This window comes from Pocillopora verrucosa, chromosome 14 (assembly GCF_036669915.1).
Source record: "Pocillopora verrucosa isolate sample1 chromosome 14, ASM3666991v2, whole genome shotgun sequence".
Classification (NCBI taxonomy): domain Eukaryota; kingdom Metazoa; phylum Cnidaria; class Anthozoa; order Scleractinia; family Pocilloporidae; genus Pocillopora; species Pocillopora verrucosa.
The window spans coordinates 11579290-11599499 of NC_089325.1; the positions used below are offsets into that span (position 1 = coordinate 11579290).

The 20210-nt window shown below is 38.5% G+C and overlaps 2 protein-coding genes across 2 annotated transcripts; one reads left to right on the forward strand and one right to left on the reverse strand.

Moving 5' to 3' along the window:
- Nucleotides 1-1478: 1478 nt before the first annotated feature.
- Nucleotides 1479-2682, reverse strand: LOC131789663 (alpha-1B adrenergic receptor-like). The gene has a single exon (XM_059106812.2). It carries the CDS (start codon nucleotides 2553-2555, stop codon nucleotides 1479-1481), a length of 1077 nt encoding a protein of 358 aa, XP_058962795.1. The 5' UTR covers nucleotides 2556-2682.
- A 6229-nt stretch (nucleotides 2683-8911) lies between these two features.
- LOC131789686 (phosphoribosylformylglycinamidine synthase) lies at nucleotides 8912-20069 on the forward strand. Its single transcript, XM_059106846.2, has 11 exons — nucleotides 8912-9779; nucleotides 10404-10531; nucleotides 10844-10972; nucleotides 12045-12305; nucleotides 12974-13204; nucleotides 13729-13941; nucleotides 14489-14643; nucleotides 14987-15118; nucleotides 15955-16185; nucleotides 17197-17577; nucleotides 17882-20069. Exons 1-11 carry the CDS (start codon nucleotides 8917-8919, stop codon nucleotides 19226-19228), a joined length of 4071 nt encoding a protein of 1356 aa, XP_058962829.2. The 5' UTR covers nucleotides 8912-8916; the 3' UTR covers nucleotides 19229-20069.
- Nucleotides 20070-20210: the final 141 nt, after the last annotated feature.

The window sequence follows — 20210 nt, forward strand, 5'->3', positions numbered from 1 at the left end:
TGATGTCTGATTAATATGCTTTGAAAACCCGCAGAAATAAGATTTCTGCGATGGTAAGCCTCACATAAATTTAGGAGACTTCTATTTGTTTGAAAGGTCCAACACTTCTTTTGCATGTGATATGTGTGATATTAGATTTTGACAAAATTTACTTTTCGGTCGTAAGTGGATATGCGTCGGAAAGATTAGGGGAATAAACCAGGGTCGTTTAAAAAGTAAGCCATTAAAATACTGTCGCTTCAGTCTACCTTTCTCAAATAAACAAATCGTTGAAGCTATAAAATTTAACGCTAGCAAGTGGCGTATTTCAGTTAAAACAGATGACGACGATTATCTAACAAGTTCGGGTTTCTATGCCTCTGGTTCAGCTTGGCGACTTAGCCAACCCCCAAAGGTCCAACAGTATGACTTAGATGGGATTTCTAATGGTCCCAGTACTATTGGCGGCTAACTAATCTCAGTAATGTTTCCGATCAATATCGTGTTTTTGCACTTAATTTGGGATAGTTAAACGATGGGCGATCAACCCATTTGCTCGAGAAACAAAATTCTAAATGAATATGTTTCGATTTAGACTAAACATGGGGATCCATCTGAGAACAAAATAAAGAAAAGCAGCGAAACGGTCAAACATACTCTTCAAACATGATGCTGCATGAAAAGTTAAGTTGCTAAGTTTTGCATCTGATCACTAAGCTAAGGAGCTGGCGCGAGTTTTCTGGACCAATGACAGAGCGTATTAGTGCAAAACTAATGGAATTTAAAATTGCTTTAAGTACGAGTCGTTTGTAAAGCTGCAGTGAGAGCAGAAATTTTCATGGTTCATCAGGGATGGAAACTTACTTCAGTTCAAGAATCTCGTTTGCGACAAACGTAAGGTATCTATGCTGAGAAATGGAGTGGAACAGAAAACCGGTGTAAAAAATCAATTTAATTGTTCTGCTATGACAACACCCAAGTATTAAAAGTTTTACTTACAACAGAGCTATTTTAATCTATTTTATTTTTTAAAACAGAGTCGCTAGTCAGAAAAAAAACAGAGCATTACACTAAAAAAAATTAACTAAGTTACTTTTTTCCTTCACCATTTTATTGCAAAAAAATTACTAATTCGGTTAAAAATAACTTCCCTTCTCACGTTGCCACTTGTAAGTTCACGTTTTTCTACGAGCACATTATGCCTCAGTTTTTTTTTTCGTTATCGATCTTTGTCAACATCTACATCTTTTTAATGGGTTTAAATTGTTTGCAGAGTACAGTAATCGCAGACTCGAACAGTTAGACGCCTTAATTGTTGGCTGGTAAGATTTACATGCAATTAAATCTCTTGAATTGTTTAAGTTTTCTACTTGGGAGAGTATTATTGTTTTTCCTATGCAATTGCGATTCTCAATCTGAATTAAACGTACATTTTAATGTGAATACAGTAAAACAAGAGCAAATTATTCCGAGCCTAATGTATCTTCGAAAGATACTCCTCAATCCAGTACTTGAGTGACAGTAAAAACCTTCTTGGTCGATTTAAATCTTCCAGACGGCGCCTCTCTGGTGTGAATATTAATCACCCGGTGTTTGTTCATGCGAAGCATTTTCAATATGGTTTTCCTTAATTTTCTGTTTAGCAATCCGTACAGTATGGGATTCAAAACAGAGCTAAGATGACTACAGAATGTGGATGCCATCCAAATTACGCGCGAAAAATCCACGTTTGCTAAATTTGTGTTTTTTAGTATGCCTTGAGGTAACCAACAAAGGGTGTAGAAGCTTGTCACAATAAGGATTTTTCTCGCAATGTAGAAATCTTCGTTCCTCATAACCTGCCGGCTTCGCTTACGAGGTGGACTTGATTTCCACGCCTTTCTGTTTCCTTCGAGATTTTCACTACCATCTTGAAAAGTGCTGCTGTGAAATGAAAGAGAAACTTGTTTCCGATGGGATCGCACCAATTTGAAAATCGCAGAGTTGAAGAACACCGTTGCCAAGAAAGTGATGTTCCCAAATACAACTGTTATGACGGACTGAGGTGCTGCGCTCTTGTTCAAAACAACACAAACTGCTTCCTTGCCGTGAAACGTCATTTCCGCCTGAGTCAGCAAATACGAGAGGGAAAGAAGAGACGAACACATCCAAATGGACATCAGATATAAGAGCGTCAACCGTTTTGAAAATACCTTGGTGTATTTTTTGTAATGAACGATGACAAAATAACGATTTAGACTTATTAGGGTTATGCTAAGATGCGAAGTGGTGAATAAAAATGAGTTTAAAATCGCTTGGTAATCACAAACTTCTTTTCCTAGGCGCCAAGCTCCCTGAATCATAACAGAGGCCAGCAACGGGTGTGTAGTTAATGAGGCGAGAATATCAACAATCGATAAATTCACCACCAGCAAGTTTGGAATGGTCTGTAAGACTTTGTTTTTACGAAACGCTGCGATTATCAGTCCGTTCCCAACTACTGCAAAAATCGTGATCAAAACAGCAATCGTTGATTCCAAAGCGATTGTGGCGTCTGATCGATTAGGTAAATTGTACTCGTTCGCGTTTTTCTCCATTCTTCGAGTTGTCTTCTTCGCTTGGGAAGAGATTTAAACTCGCGAAGGAACCTTCGACTCTTCAGTTTGCTCCGCTACGATCGTTCTTGAACTGATTTCACACATACTTTCTTCTCTTCGCTGTGTTCACGCCTGTCACTGTGGAAGACAGCTGAGGGCACCTTGCCTTTATTCGTTATATACACATCAACACACGTGTTTGGTAATAAATCATACACACTCGCTTACTCGTGAATTTCAGTCAAGTGGCTACTTGCTCAATTGTGGAAAATTACAATGCTGTTGTAAACTACTTAGCTGATAAATTCACGAAGAGGTGGAAGTTTCAAATTGCTTCCTGTCTAGATTTTAAATGGCGATCGTAAATGGATTGCTGTATTTAGTGTTAAGTGTACCCGCTAAAAAATTGTAATCATAAAGCCGTATATTCAGTTTAACAAAACATAAAACTATGCGGAAGATGAAAAGGGAAACATTCAAATTTTTCCTTGAACAATTCATTCATGGACTGACACCGAATTTTGTTGACACATTTTACTAAAGAATGATATGTTCTTAAACGTTTATCTCTAATACTCTGATTACGAAAAAAAAGCGTTTTTATGCGCTTAGACGAATATATGTTACAACTCAAAGAGAAATCTTGAATGTTTTAATTCATCTTTGAATGAGCCATAAACAAGATTAATTGCGCATTAACGCCTTCAGTCTCAAAACATTGGATTTATGACCGGGCGCAGGTGAATTCTTATTGCCGACGCACGAGAGTGTATGTTACAAACATGCCTTCGAAAACCAACTCACGAGAACCTCACGTGCAAAGTTCTATTTTTGAGATAAATACATTCACTGAAACTTTAACCGCGTAAAATTAAAAGATATGAGTTTAAAACTGAATACTGAGGAGAATTGTGTTGTCGATTGAAGGAAAGTAATTGGTAGGCGGGGACAAGTTTTAAACCCTGAAGCTTCGACTAAATTGGATAAATTCTGTCGCCTCAATAGATTTGTTTTGTCGAGTGCCACTTTTCTCCAATATATTGACTTCTCGGATAACGGTCGGAATGTTATTTATAGGTTTCAGAGGATTCTGAATAAAAATAACCACCGCTTCTTCTAAGTGGGGTAAATTTAAGGGAAGAATGTACCGGATTGATACATTTTAATCTGCTCTGAATGAAATCTATCAATCAAATTCAAGTTCAAAGAGTCATATAATTTTACACGAGGGTTCACTCAAGAGAAGGCATTGAGACTGTTTTTTTAGTATTACGTTCCCGGACTTCCGAAGTGCACATCGTAATTCCTTTTTCCCTCTGCTTCCAAAGATAAAGTCTCAAGTTGCCGCGAGGTTTTTGAGAAAAAACAAATGATCACCATGATAAAATACAAAAATTTCAAATTTATCATTGATGTGACTTACGGTGCTCTTAAATTTAAAAAAAAATATGTATATATATTATATATCAAGAACTAAAAAAAAATATTTCCATCTTCGCCTGAAGAAAGATCGGTGAGCTGGGAGCTTACTTTTATCAAGCAAACCAAAATCTTAAATCAAATGAAACTGTGAAAGAAAGAATACTTATGCATATGGGTGATTCATTAAAATTATCGACGAGTTTTTTATGTTTGTTTTAAACATAAATATAAGTCAAAGGTTAGATTTGAGGCATATATAACAAAAATATCTCCTTTATCAGGTTCTGTAAGTTGCTGCATCCGTTGCAGTGTTCAATGTACAAATTTAACTCAGAAGGTAAAAATTTGCATTTTTCATGATCGTGAAAGGTCACTGGGTTATGCCATCGCATGTAATCTTTGTAACGACTGACCCAATGAATTGCAATCCAGTTAAAATGTCTGAAAAGCTCGTGAATATATTAGCATTTCAAGGGTAACAAGGTAGTTGCGTTGGATTGCATTCCTGGAGGAGGGAAGGTTATGAAAAGTCGCGACCTCTCTAACATCATTGGAGCCTTAGATCGTGGGAAGGTCAATAGCCACGTGGCTAGTTATTACATTGCACGTTTTTGACAAAGCTCACGTGCGGCGCGTGTAGACTGCACGTTTGAGAACCTGCTAAGAACAATGAACATTTTATAGACTACTACCTAAACCTTTTTGTCAAGTTTAATTTGGCAATAACATGAAGGACTGAGATGTCTTGTAAACAATTTTGTTTACAGAGAATGATTCATCGACAACGTAGCAGTGCGTCCGCGTAGTCAATTTTTATTTTTTTTTTGGTAAAAAAAAAATCTTTGACAGAAGTTGCGTAATGGTTTAAGGTAAAAACGTATGTTACGTAATTTTTTAAACTCTCTTACAACCTCGTTACGTAATGTGACTTTCAGATCAAAGAATCGGACCAAAAACTCCCATACCTTACTCTCATAGCTCTAATTTATCTAGGCAATATGAAATACAGTCGGGAATGTGCTTTCAGATGTATAAAAAAATAACTACTCTTGGTATTAAACGGCTGTTCGTGGCTTTCACGAGTCAATGCACGCGTGAAACTGAAATGAAGGCGTAAAAAACTGAAAAGGGGGGCTGTGAATTTACGTGGGCAAGTTGAATATATAGTGGAAAATTGTGTAAAACTTGTTGATAAAGATGAAATTTGTGCAGTGTTGTATTAATCCGAACTGAATTCTGCGTTAAATTCTAACCTGGTGCAGAATTGGGGAAGGATTGATGTTCATAAAACCTTGAACTCGCTAGTTTTTGAAGGCTTCGGCAATGCTCCTTATCGTCATCTTTCGGTATTTGAAGTCGTTTACAGGTAAGTCGTACGTTTTTTTTTTTCAAGATCTCTATTTAAGCATATTGATGAACCTGAATGCAATTATTATCGATCTAGAAGGCAAGAACAATTTCGGTCGAAATGAGCGCCTTGATACACAACATGTTTTGCTCTACATGCATACGTTCCCCAGTTTTCCTTTTGCAATATTTTCTTCCCCCTGTACATCGTTGGTTCTTAGATCATTTAGACAGAAAAATTGAATTTCTGGCAATTTATGGATCGCCTAGCTTGTTTATAGGGGGATTAAATCAAAACGTGAAATAAACAAAAAACCGATGGTGTCCTGTAATTTCTGTGCACAAAATGAAAAGTTTACACCTTGAGGGGTGCTAAGGTTAGCCCAAAGTCTCTTTGCATAGCCGATGAAATCTCAGAAAATGTTGCTAAACGCATTGGCGAGTGAAAAACAGTGGGCAATAATTCATAGGTTATAATTTTTGGGTGGAAATAAGCCATTGCAGCGTTTCTTATTCCAAACGAATGCCGAACGCAAGGAAACTTTGAAAGCTCGCGAGCATATTACGTAATACATCAAATGGCGTCGCTGAACATGTCGACTTTCGCCCTCACACTCTATCAAATGCAGCATCAACAACTAGAGATAAAAAAACGAAATTTTTAAATATAAAACTCGTTTGTGGTTAGTTTATCTTTCAGTCAGTAGGCTATCTCGGGCGTTGAAGGCGAAACATGCTGGGAATTTATGCTCTCTTCATCATGTTCAAGGCATGATATTGAACACCGCGTGAAAGCAACTTTTGCATTTATGCTCTGTTTTGACTTGAAAAAATAGTTAGTAAAAATGAAAAGAAACATCTGCGCTCAGAAAATCCACTGCGTTCGTTATTAATTTTTTGTTCAGATTTTCAGTCGGGTGGTGAGAGGGGATGTTCTGAATCCGTATCATGTATGACCTAATGAGCGTGAAGGAAAATCCGCTTCTGCTGTTTCGCGGCTTTGACTTTGACTTTGAATCAGCGACATTCAAGACACGTTTTTGAGGCAAAAACAATGGTTCAGTTGAATTCTATGTTTAAAGACTGTTTGTTTCGCAAAATTATCAATTCGAATGATTAAACCATAAAGACTAAAGATAACGTACCCACTGCGGAATGAATTCCTTTCGAGATACAACGACCCAATAATACATTGCGAATTTTAGAAAATGAACCGCTACATTTGAACTGTTATACGTTTCATGTTATTTGTTTTTCAATTGGAATATAAAATGAGCCGTCACATGAAAGATAGAACTGTATAAAGTTTGATGGCCTGTAAGTTTGATTTGCAAGGCCTAATACAAGAGTATGCGATTCAGATACTTGAAATAATTCGGGTCAAAAACAGTGTCATTTGCATTGCTGTGTAATGTAAAGAAGCGAAGGAAGAGGTAACAAAATACAGGTACTAGAAAATGTGAAATGGCCCACGAAGGGCTTGTTTTCTGTGAATCTGATTGCCATCTTTAACCACACATACGACAGTGAAACGGCTTTTGCTATGTAACGTATTGTAAGATTCGGCTGCTAAAACCCGAATCGGTACTCACATGAAATCTAAGTCTTAGTTGCATTTCTGTTTAAGATGAAACAGCCAAAGCAACGGAATGAAATACTTTTAGTATGTTCGGTGTTCAAATTGCAATACTTTACTACAAGCGACGGATTCTACCACATAACATAACATGACTTAGACTCGGCTTCAACGCACTTTTGAGTTTTTTTTTCCTCTTAGACTTTTATTAAGCCTAACCCTGCGTAAATCTTGCGAGATTTGTCTAAATGATATGAAAAGTCAGCCTGAGAAAACAAACTAGTCATTGGTTTGTCATAGGTTCGAAATTTTTCGCTATATCTGGGTTTATGCACTTTAATTTGTTTCAGTTGTCGAATTACGTAATTCTTTTTGTCGTAAAGTAGAAATTTGCAGGAAGTTTTAAGACGTGATCGCTTCCTGTGATTCAATAGATTTAGCCAAAGCATCGATCAGATTCACACTAGATATTACCGCAGAAATTGTGCAATTTTGCCTCAGAATATATCCTGTTATTTCACTTTTTCAATTATTTTACCGCAAGTCAGTTGATAGTAAGGAAGTAAAGAAGAGAATTTGCAACATTAAGGTTTTTAGTTTAAAATTTCTAGAGTCATGCAACTTTTAATCATAATTGAATCAATTACGTAACGCTCCTACGACTTTCTAGTAGAATGGCATAAGTCGTCCAAAACAGGACGATGTACAAATATTTTCCGCATAATTTTCATATTCAGAATTTACGCTTTAAGGAAAAGATAACCAAGCAAGAAAAAGCACGATTCATTACTGAGAATTCTGGATCGACAGAGCTCAACATATGGCCGGAGAAATACAAGGAAACGTGGTTTGAAGTTGTTCATTTTCATACATGCTTATATGGTGGCCCTGGTAGTATAGTAACGTGATAAATGTGTACAAACAACCATAAAAATTTCTATAATTTTTCGAAATTGAAAAACACAGTTTCTCCGCTGAAACAACACCTGACTGAGCGAAGCTTGGTTAGAAATTCAAGCTAAGGTTTCTTAGCTAGTGGACTAGTTAAAAGTTTTTGTTGCAGTACAAAGACTACAAAACGAAGCGGTTTTACTATTTTATTGGAGAACGCGTAACCAAAACATACAACTCAGTTTTTTAAAACGATGACGTTAAAAGGAAGGTGAGAATGAGAGAAGACTTGATACTTACGCAAATATTCAAGGATGAAATGTTTTGTTTCTGCTGCGTTTTTAGCGCTTTCTGCTGTGTTGGTGAAAATGAATTGAGCTCTAATTAAGATTCCGTGCTAATTTCATGCGAATCCCATGCAAGTTGTGCACATGACAGAATCGTACTTCAGCTAAAAAAGGAATCAACTCAGCCATTTCTTTCGACTTTTTATTTTCATTTAATACCATTTCTAGCTGTAAGGATATAGTGATCCTCAGAGAGGCATCAATATGGCGTTTCTAATTGAGAGTTATTATTTGTTTTTCGATATTTTGTCGAAACGTGTCCGAGTAACTTAGTTTCAAGAGGAAACTTCTCTGACTCACATCTTAATCACTGGAATGTTTATAACTCACTGAGTTTGGATAAATATACTCATGGTTGAATAGAAATCTTGGCTATTTGTTTACTTGTACTGGATAAGCCTTGTTTTCGTCGTTACTGCAGCCTCTTGAATATAGCAACCCGAAATATTGATAGTCGAATAAAAGGGCTCTTTAAAGAGATAAGGAAGAACTTTGCGGAATTTTGGCGAGAGATCGAAAAAAAGTTACGCCCTATTTCATATCGGGGAAATCTTTGGGGTATGTTTAAGTGATAAAAGTGATTTTCATGTTGCATGCGAACTGAATTTGTCTTAACCTGGTGATTATGCAGTAAAAGTTGATCATAAGCTTCTTGTGTAACCCAGTCTTTTACAGATCTTTTTTCGCTGGGAAGGACTGAAACAGGATAAGTTTGGCGCGAGTGAGTCGAATTTCAAACAAGTCACGTGGACGTTTGCAGCACATGGCAGCATGCAAAATGGCGGACGATGTTGAACGATTCTACAGGTTTCCTGGGTTGTCTTCTGGACGACATGATGTAACGATTTCTGAGTTAAAATCGACGTCTGCTAGGTTGGATGTAACAGATCTATCGACAGAAATATGTTTTAACGTAAGTATACAAGGAAACAACAAGCTAGACGAGGCTGAATCGAAGAATTTGCTGTGGTTGTTGACGAACTCTTTCGAAGTGGAAAATGTTGGTCGAAGGTCGTTTTTGGATGAATCTGAAGCCCCAGAACTCGGTTACAAAGTAATGATTGAAATTGGACCGAGGCTTAATTTTTCAACAGCTTGGTCGACAAACGCAGTCTCTATTTGTCGTTCGATTGGTTTGGAAAGGATCGACCGCATCGAAAAATCAGTTCGATATTTGATTCATGTCACACCTAAAGACAGGACTGACACGGAAGGCATCACGAAAGACGAGGAGAATGCGCTTGTCGCTAAGCTTCACGACAGAATGACCGAATGTCGTTATGAGAAGCCACTGACGAGTTTTAGAGTGAATGTCAAACCAGAGAGATGCTATGAAGTTGATTTAATAGCCGAGGGCCGTACGGCTTTGGAAAAAGTGAACCGGGATCTTGGACTTGCTTTCGACGAGTGGGATCTGGATTACTACACTAAATTATTCCAAGAGAAAGTGAAAAGAAATCCAACCAGTGTGGAATGTTTTGATTTGGCTCAATCAAACAGTGAGCATTCACGTCATTGGTTCTTTAAAGGAAGATTGACAGTTGATGGACAGGATGTGGAAGACTCTTTGTTTAAAATGGTGATGAAAACACAGGAAACAAGCAACAACAACAACGTTATTAAATTTAGTGACAATAGCAGGTACTGACAGTGACGCAAATACCAACAAAAATTTCGGAATAACTGCAAAATACCCCGCATTATTTTATGACCATTTGAGTGATGTAAATGCTTCAAAGAAGGAGGGTTATCAAACGAAAACACTGTTTTGGCCCTCCGATGAAAATCAGTGCCAGGGTATTCTGCAGTTAAGCCCAAATTTTATTTACACTCTACAACAGGTTTTCTCTGAGTTATTTATCAAATAAATGACAAGAAAAGGTATTAATAAGCTTGTACTCAAAATGATGTTGCATGGAAGATTGGATAAACCAAGAATTTTTATTGCGTGATAAGGAAGGGTGACTAGCATTTATTTTCTCCCTACAGTATCACCCCTGAATCAAACATTTAGGTCATGAGAATAAAGAAAATGATCACCAACTTAAGAAGCTCTTTATTAGTAAAGAAATTCTCCTTACCAGCACTATAGGAGATGTCTAGAGAACAGTATGGAGAATATTCATTCTGATGTCAGGGTGTAAAGGGTGAAGTTTTGTTTAGAATAGAATTTTGGTAACTCTTACACAATAATGACTAACTGATAGACATGGTAAATTTGATAAGTCAGAGAGGAATTCAGTATAAGCCATTCTTATTTTTCAGTGCGATTACTGGTTTTGAGGTCTCCTTGCTTCTTCCCCAAGATTGTAAGAAAGCTGCCAAGTTTCAATTGAAGCACAAGTGTCTGAGGCACATCATCTTCACTGCTGAAACACACAACTTTCCCACAGGTTAGAAATGACATCTTTTCAAAGGACTTAAACTTTACCATGCTCCACAGACTTTAACTTCATCCAGATGCCAATGATGCAGTACTTGAAATTCTTGTTTGTACTTTGAAAAAGGTTTAACTGGCAGTAACTAAAGCATTAAAAAGTTCTTTTACTGTCTTGTTGATGATTCAACATTTGTAGGAAATTGTGAAAAATATTTGGGTGAAGTTCTGTGTAATTATTAATGTTGACCTATGATTTAAAAAAAATATGTGGTAAAATCAACTGTATTAAACTAAAGCTAACTTGGAGGTCTTCTTTTACTGGTAGGTGTGGCACCATTCCCAGGAGCGACTACTGGTACAGGAGGGAGGATCCGAGATGTTCAGGCTGCTGGTCGTGGGGCACATGTTGTTGCCGGAACAGCTGGATATTGCTTTGGCAATCTTCATATTCCAGGTGAGAAAGAAAATGTCTGTGTCTTTTTGAAAGGTGATGGGGTGTGCTCAGGAAAAGAAACTGTTCTCAAAGGGAGATGAACCTAAGGTCTTTTGTCTTTTTAGGGTAAATTTTCCAAGCACTGAGCAATTTGAGACTAAGATCATTGAATTGGATTCATGCATGAGAGATATTTGTGATACAGATGTTCTCCTTTTCAGGCAATAACTGTTAAAATTCACACCTTTAACCTTTTAACTCCCATGTGTGACCAAGACAGAATTTCTCCTTACAATGTCAATACAATATCAATCAGATAAGTGACAAGAATAAAGAAAAATATCAATTTGGGGATAATTAGTTAATCCCCAATACTTAATTCTCTGAACTAATGTCATAAGAATTGTATGGTGGACAGTAAGGAGAATTGCAAACTTGGTCTGGGAGTTAAAGGGTTAATACCACGTCTTATTGCCTAAAATCATTTGGAATCTTTGAATATTCATCTGGTGAAAGGATTGCTTTATCAGTTCAAATTAACGGAGAACACTGTATAAGACAGTAAATGGTTTGAACAGTTAATTATGAAGTTTGGAATTCATTTGTGGCCTTACCCTATTGCTTCCTAGATTTTATAATTTATTCTTGTTCCTATTTGCTTGGTTGTTTTTTTTTTATCCTCATTGCATATTTTCTTAACAATGTGTTGATATTTTTAACCCTTAACTCCCATAAGTGATTATTACATGAAAGTTCTCCCTATAATATTCACACATTATCCAGCTAACACCTAATGAGAGTACTCAAACTTAGCAGGTAGAAGTTAGAAGTTTCGATCTAACACTAAATTCTTGCAATTTATTTACAAGGAAATGTATAGCAGCTAGAGAGGAGAATTAAAAATCAGATCTTGGGAGTTAAAGGGTTAAGGAGAAACTTCCTATTTGCTCCTGGGATTGAGCAGGTGGAGCAGATCAGGATTTTTTTTCCACTTCATGCTGAGGAAAACAATGCAAAATAAACATAAGCTGTCTCAAACCAAGATCCGAATTTCCCTTGCAACTATATGTAATTATTTGTTCTTCATTGTCAGGTTATGAACTTCCCTGGGAAGATGCAGAATTTGTGTATCCAAACAACATGGCTCTTCCTATTGAGATTGCAGTAGAGGCCAGTAATGGAGCATCAGATTACGGCAATAAATTTGGAGAACCAGTCTTGGCTGGGTTTGCCAGGTCATTTGGTATGATGCTACCAAACAAACAGCGACGTGAGTGGGTCAAACCAATCATGTTCAGTGGTGGTATTGGTATGATTGATGGAGAGAATGTGACTAAACTGCAGCCTGAGAAAGGTAAGTTTAACCCTCTACACCCTAATATCAGTAGATGTATCCATACAGTTCTTAATACGTTTCCTAAAGTATTGACAAGAAGAATTTGTTTAACAATCTAGAGCTTCTATGATCAGTGATCATTTCCTTTATTCTTGTGACCTTTATGGGTGATTTTGTGGGGTGATATTGTGAGGAGAAATTAGATGCTAGTCACTCTCAGGCGTTAAAGGGTTAAACACAGCTCCAAAGGGATAGTCTGCTTGTGATACTGATCCTGAAAGTTTCCAGAGCTCAGCCCAGTTTTCAAAGCATAAAGCAACTGGGGATACTATACATGTATTTCTTTATTTAGCTGCTGAAGGATTCATTGAATTTTTGGTTTTACTTAAGGTGTATAATTTTTATTTGAGGGTGCCACATATTTGTTATCATATATCCAGAAATAATTCTTAGACTTGTTGAAACTTCCTGTGTCCTGAGGTATGAATATCATACTACAATTACTGGGACCAAGGTGCCAGACGACTATATGTTTATTTCAGAGAGACATGCCCTATCCATGTGGTAGTACTTACGACAATGTGCTCAACATATAACACATGTCAGAAAAAGAAACTGTTGAAGAAGGTTTGATCAGGGAGTACTACCAACATAAACAAATATAACACAGTGCTTTTCTTTTAAAGGAATGGAAGTTGTCAAAGTTGGTGGGCCTGTGTATCGCATTGGAGTAGGAGGTGGTGCTGCATCATCAATTCAGGTTCAAGGAGACAATGAATCAGAGTTGGACTTTGGTGCTGTTCAACGTGGTGATGCTGAAATGGAACAGAAACTTAATAGAGCCATCAGAGCCTGTATTGAGATGGGGTCTGACAACCTGATTTGTAGTATACATGATCAGGGTGCTGGAGGAAATGGTGAGATTTTTTTGATATTTGGAAGTAAATGAGTGTTTTGTAGAAGTTTAGATATTGATGAGAGACAAGGATTTCTCATGTCTTTTGTAAGCAACATCTTCACCTTGAATAATGAAAAATATCTACAATTTTTTTTTAGTGGCAAAGATGATTCTAGACATACATGTAATTACTGTTGAGTGTTTTACTCCCAGAAGTGATTAAACATGTAACTTCTTCTTGCAATCCCTACTCGTTATCTTGTAAATAAGTAACAAGAACAGAGGAGCTTATCAGCTAGAGGGAAATATTCCAATATAGGACCAAATACTTCTGTCTAAAGACAAGCAAAAATGGCAGTAAGTAGGGAGAATTACTTATTGGATCTTGAGAGTTTAAGGGTTAATGCAGTCTTTATAAGTGGGAGATAATATCAGGGCTGAAGGAAGAAATGAACTCCGAGTCCCATCCCATCCATTAAATATTCTAATTTTTTTAATGAATATTATTTATAAGAAATTTTATTTCATTGCAAAACATTTCAGGTAATGTTCTTAAAGAGATATCGGAACCAGCAGGGGCTGTTATTCGAGTGAAAGACTTCATTCTTGGTGATCCAACCATTTCTGTTCTGGAGCTGTGGGGTGCTGAGTACCAGGAGAGCAATGCCTTGTTGGTGCGTGCCCAAGACAGAGACCTGCTTCAACAGATATGCGATAGGGAGAAGGTGCCAGTGTCCTTTGTAGGGGAAATAACAGGTTAGATGTGGCATGGATAAATAAGTTGGACTTGTAATGTGTCTTTTTGGAGGAGGATACGGAATGGAAGTTGGTGTAATTTTTGCCCTAACCTGTTGCTGAATTTGGGTGGAGTGTGTTGTTGGTTCTGGTCTGCTGTGAGATTTTCATTCAGTTTGTTTTTCTTTCTTTCCTCTTCCCATGAAAATAACAAATTCTGTGATCTGGAAAAAGGAGATTAAAGCCAACTTGTGATTACACCAGATTAATTCAGTTCCATTTGTTTTTGACAGTTACTCCAAACAACTTGAAATCAGACAACTAGTTGTATGTTCCTTCAAACATATCCATTGAGTGTTTTGAGTATATTTTTACCTTAATTGTTGTTGCAGTTCTTTCCACTTTGTGTAACTATATAGTTTACATGTAGTCCTGTGTGTTTTTTTCTTTTTTTTAACAGTTTATCACACTCCATTCTAAACATATTCAAGTTTTGTGCAATGTTTTGCATGTACAACAACTTTCAGCCAGGCAGACATTTTTTAAATTGTTTTCTCAAAATTTGTAGGTGATGGGAAAATTGTGCTTGAAGATGAACCTCATACTGACTCAAAGAATGGGCCTTGTTCAGAGGAAAATGGCGTCCCAAGCAAAAGACAGAGAATAGCCACACATCCTGTGGACCTTGAACTTGAAGTTGTACTCGGCAAAATGCCAAGAAAGGTAGTCCATCTCTAAGGGGTGTAACCAAGGAAACAGTCTGCTTGTTAATAATAGAACTGAGCTGGGCCAAGAGAGACTAGTTCACAGTACACCACATCCAGTTTTTTTTCTTTTAAGAGGAACTTGTAACTTTATATTCAGCTTGTAGGTTTTTTGGAAATCAAGTTCACTTAAGTAAAAATTAAAGAAACTTGTAATTTATCTATGATGTTCTTCATTATTTACTTCAATGTATGAAATATAGATATGATTTTCCGTAAGTGGAACATGATGGAGAATGTATAATTATTATGTAGACTACTTGATATTTGCAATTTATACATATTGCTTCCTCCTCTCACAGGTTTTTAAGTTTGAACGTGTTAGGTCGAAGTTAGTTCCATTATGTATACCACCTGAACTCACAGTCAAAGAAATGCTGGAAAGAGTGTTACGTCTGCCAGCTGTTGCCAGTAAGAGATATCTTACGAATAAGGTAGGGTTTCTTCTTTTTTTTATTAATCAATATAATAAAAACATTGTACATCATTGTACAGTATATGCTGGTTATTGTTATTCATTTTCATCCAGTGGGTGAATGTGATAAGAATGTATACATGGTATACAAAAAGTATTTTTTAGCTGTATTGTCTGGTTTTATATTTTGGAAGCTGGCTGTTTTGACTGATGAATATTTGTGTATCATTCAACCTTGATGCTTCCAAGAAAGAAGGGTGGTTTCCCGAGAATTTTTTGGATTTATCCAGAATATTCTGTTACAAACTCACCTACACATTGCTTTGCTGAAATTGTTTTTACCATAAGTTTTAAGGTATGCAAATCGTGGCTCTAAAACAAGCACAATCTTGGACAAAATTATTTCCACGACAGGGTAGACTGTAGTTTTGTAATATAATGTCATTGTGTGATAGTGTTGTGAATTGTTGTTGCTTGAAACCTTTTTCCCCTAAGAGAGACCAGCATTCAGTTTCACCCTTCAGTGTCACTGTTGAATCACATATTGAGGTCAAGAGAATCTAGGTTATGATTGCCAACTAAATAAATTCTGGATTGTTAAACCATTTATTGTTGACAATGCCCTTAGGAAATGTATAGAGGATAATATGCGTTGTAATGTTTGGGAGTAAAGTTTTAAAGTTTTTCATGTTGAGTTACGTTCATTGCTAAGGAGATTATACTTAAACTTGTCACTAAGAAACTGAAACCAGTTGCAAAATTCCTCAATGTCACAGAACCTGGAGAGCGTCCCAAGTTTTTAGTTACGTTCTGTTGTCTTATATCGTAGGTGAAACATTCTGTTTGCTCTTTAAGGTTGACCGCAGTGTGACTGGTCTGGTTGCCCAGCAACAATGCGTGGGTCCCTTACATACCCCTGTGGCCGACGTGGCGGTTACCGCGCTGACGCATTTCGACACTGTGGGCTCAGCAACTGCAATAGGGGAACAACCAATCAAAGGTCTCGTTGACCCAGGATGTGGCGCACGTATGGCTGTGGGAGAAGCACTGACCAACTTGGTTTTTGCTAGAGTATCAGATTTGAAGGTAAGCTTTACAACTTGAAGAAACTTGAAATTACTGGCGAAAAACTCAGACTTTTTCGTCTTCCCAGCCTTGTAATATATGAATGAAATCTTTCAATGCAACGTCAGAGCTCGAATTCTTTTAATCTTTTTAGTCATCTGTTTTTCTTTTAATTTGGTTTTATTAACTGAGCTGATAATGTGCATTGCCACCGTGAAGAGTTTCTAAAACTGATGTGTCGAGCTTAGACCTTCGTTAGAATCTCAGGAAGTGAGATGCTTTGAATGGTGAATTTTAAGTGAACCATTCAACCTGAAAGCTTCCCAGAATAACTGAAATAGTGAGTTGAATTCCACAGAATTACCTCTCTTTAAGGTTTTACTTTCTGTTCTTGGACTCACCGACATCTCGAGATCAGGACGTTCATTTTGGTCAAGAAATTCCCTACTCCTGCCATTTTCAGAAAGACAGAAAGAACTTCTTTCTTTCTGTGTGATAATGGCCTCTCAAAGAGATTATGGAAGAATTGTAGCTGTCAGACTGGAAGATGATTTTTATTTAATGAGATTGACATCAAAGATGCAGACAGAACACTTTTTAAACCCACAAGGACAAGAGAGGTCGATTTTACAAGTTGCAACACAAGTGAAATTATTCTGCGAGTGAAATTCGCCCTTTTACGAAACGCGCCAGGCATGCTGGTCGAGAAACTGCCATGGAAACCTGATGGAATTCGGGGGTGGAGGGGGAGAGGGGACTAGTGGGGGGTAACCTTGTAAAGGACTGGCATCCCATTCAGGTGGGAGTGGTAATACTCCTAGTTGCTTCATGCCACACGAATTGGAATAAACTGCGGCGTATTGTGGGACATTTGGCTTGAGTGCTGATTTAATTTTCTAAATATCCTCTATCCTGACATCAGTCTATGTCATCTGGGTGCAAAGCGTGGTTTTTGAACATAGACATCAAACAAACCTTTTCATATCCTAACTACTGTTCAAACTATGTGCAACATCTTCTCTCCTGTGCCAGGATGTTAAATGCAGTGGTAACTGGATGTGGCCTGCCAAACTACCAGGTGAGGGAGCTGCTCTGTATGATGCTTGCGCAGCCATGTGTGATGTGATGGCATCCCTGGGTGTTGCTGTAGATGGAGGGAAAGATTCCCTCAGCATGGCTGCAAGGGTTGGTCAAGACACAGTCAAATCTCCGGGGTCGCTGGTCATTTCAGTGTATACTGCCTGTCCTGACATTCGTGCCACAGTCACCCCAGATCTGAAGATTCCAGATGGGAAGGGAAACCTTTTGTGGGTCAAATTTGGCAGCGACTCTAGATACAGACTTGGAGGAAGTGCCCTGGCACAGGTTTACAATCAGCTTGGCAGCGAATCTCCTGATTTAGATAACGCTAAGGTAAGATGACTCTCAAACCCTTGGGGCTTGTTTTATGCATAAAACACAAGTGGTAACATCTGAGTTCGAGTTGGGCCTAGAAGTAATGTTGAGATTAAAAGCTTTCGCCGATCAACGGCACCATCCGGGGGTGATCTGAATATCCAGCTTAGAATTTAGTAATGTTTGTACCCTGGCGGTTTTAATTACCTGAACGTCGCAACGAAGACGCAAAGGTTTGCATCTTCAACTCGTTATAAGTGACGATAGTGTTGTATCGTTGTGTTCCTCTACGATGATAAATGATTGAGGAATACCATTTCAGATTTTTGAAGCCGCGTTCAGAACAACTCAACAGCTGATATCGGAGAGAAGAATCGTCTCTGGCCACGATGTAAGTGATGGGGGACTGGTCACGACCCTCCTGGAAATGGCCTTCGCTGGAAATTGTGGCCTGTCGATTAACATCCCATGCCAAGACAACTTTAATCCGACGGTGAGCAAGGTGGCCGATGTTCTTTTCGCTGAAGAACTGGGAATTGTGGTGGAGGTAAAGGAAGACGAAACTGAGTTTGTCATGAATGCTTTCCTTGCAAAGGATGTTCCTTGCCTGCAGATAGGAAAGGCTGTCGGAGTGGGAGAGGATGCAATGATTTCCCTTCGGGTCAGAGGCGAGCTCGTGCTGGAGCAGAACATGGTTGATCTGCGAGATATCTGGGAGGCCACAAGCTTTCAGCTCGAGCGATTGCAGACAAATCCACGGTGTGTCCAGGAAGAGGAATTTGGTCTTCGAAAGAGACACGCACCAGATTACAAACTGTCATTCAAACCTGTTCCTGCATCTCCACTGGGTGATGTCCGTCCTAAAGTAGCCATTATACGTGAAGAAGGCAGCAATGGCGACAGAGAAATGGTGGCAAGCTTTCACATGGCAGGGTTTGAAGCATGGGATGTTACCATGCATGACCTCTGCAATGGATCCATGAAGCTGGATGGATTCCGTGGTGCCGTGTTCGTGGGTGGCTTTAGCTATGCAGACGTGCTTGGCTCCGCAAAAGGCTGGGCTGCAGTGTGTAACATAAACAGCACTGTGCGCTCACAGTTAGACGCCTTTTTCTCCCGGGAAGACACTTTCAGTTTGGGAGTATGTAATGGCTGTCAGCTGATGGGCTTGCTGGGCTGGGTGGGGCGGGATGCCCATACGGCAGGATCCAATCAGGGTGTTTGCTTTACTCACAATGTTTCAGAACGCTTTGAATCTCGTTTCGTGACGGTTTCCATCCAATCCAGTCCAGCCATGATGTTCCGTGGTATGGAGGGGTCTGTCCTTGGTATCTGGGTTGCACACGGTGAAGGACGAATCCAATTCCGCAACGACAGTGTGCTTCAGGATGTCACTACCAACAAGCTAGTTCCCCTGTGCTTCGTGGATGACGACGGTGTTCCAACCACTCAGTACCCGCAGAATCCCAACGGATCCCCGCAGGGTATGGCGGGACTGTGCTCTCCTGATGGCCGACATCTGGCGATGATGCCTCATCCCGAGAGATGCACATTGTTGTGGCAGTGGCCTTGGATGCCGCCTGATTGGCAGGACTCACTGAAAGCATCACCTTGGCTTCAGATGTTCCAAAATGCTTACAAATGGTGCATGGAGACCCATAGCGGATAAACTTTTCTTAAGGTTCGATTTACATTTAAGGTTTGTTCACCTTGAATATCGTTGTGTAAAGGCGAATGAGATTGGATGGACTATTGGAGACGTTATGTTGTGTGGGATTAGTTGGCTCGGGGATAGACGTAAGTGCTAAAAACCTTGCCAAGAAAATTAAATCTCGTACCCAAATCTTTCCTAAGTGTTAAATCAACGCTTGAAACCCGAAAATCGCACACAAAATTCCATTTTCAAAAACGTCGTGGAAGAGATATCGTCGAAAAATTCCTAGGTGTGAAGTCTTTCCCACCAGCTTTTCTGATGGTCCATCCCTAAATAACGGCTTATTGCTTTGAAGAAAATTACAGCTTCTTCATGTAGATAGTGTGATGAGTTCTTTTCTGCATGCAAGCTGTTGTGTCCCTCTGTGTATATTTTGCTATCCAGGAGAATGGAACGTTTAATTAAGCAGAGACATGGTCACCCGTTGGCACATTTCCTAACTACATTAAATAAGTTATTTAGCCGTCTGCAAGTCTTTTCCTTGAAGTTAGCTTGTGGAACTCAAAAGTTAAGCAACTAGTTTGGGATATCAGACTTCAGGTGAGAGCAGTTTTGATTGGGTGTTGAAAGTAATCTAGGATTCCTTTTTTTTGGTACTGCGCGACGTGATTGGTTCATAAACAGGACGCTATTATCTCAACCAATCAGGTGTTAAATGGAAACCAATCATGACTTTTTCATCCGCGTTTTCCCGTGCCACGCCTCAAGATTACTTTGGTTTTATTTTTACAACTCTCCTTTAAAATGTAATCCATCACTACTTATTCGAATCTTGTGGATCACTAAGAATATTTATTTTCCCTTAAGGTGAGGGTTTGTAAAAACTCGTGTAATTGTAGACTCTAAATCACCAGGCTCTAAAAAAGACTGAGAGCCATACTATGGGAGAATCCCTGGGAATTCAGGTAGTTTCATTATTTTTAATATCTGAGTGTGA

Excerpts from the sequence above, each read along its gene's own strand:
- LOC131789663 (XM_059106812.2), bottom strand. The coding sequence starts at position 2,555 with ATGGAGAAAAACGCGAACGAGTACAATTTACCTAATCGATCAGACGCC.
- LOC131789686 (XM_059106846.2), top strand. The coding sequence starts at position 8,917 with ATGGCGGACGATGTTGAACGATTCTACAGGTTTCCTGGGTTGTCTTCT. Across the intron at positions 10,532-10,843 it reads AACACACAACTTTCCCACAG|GTGTGGCACCATTCCCAGGA; the intron begins GTTAGAAATGAC and ends TTTTACTGGTAG. Across the intron at positions 14,644-14,986 it reads TCGGCAAAATGCCAAGAAAG|GTTTTTAAGTTTGAACGTGT; the intron begins GTAGTCCATCTC and ends CTCCTCTCACAG.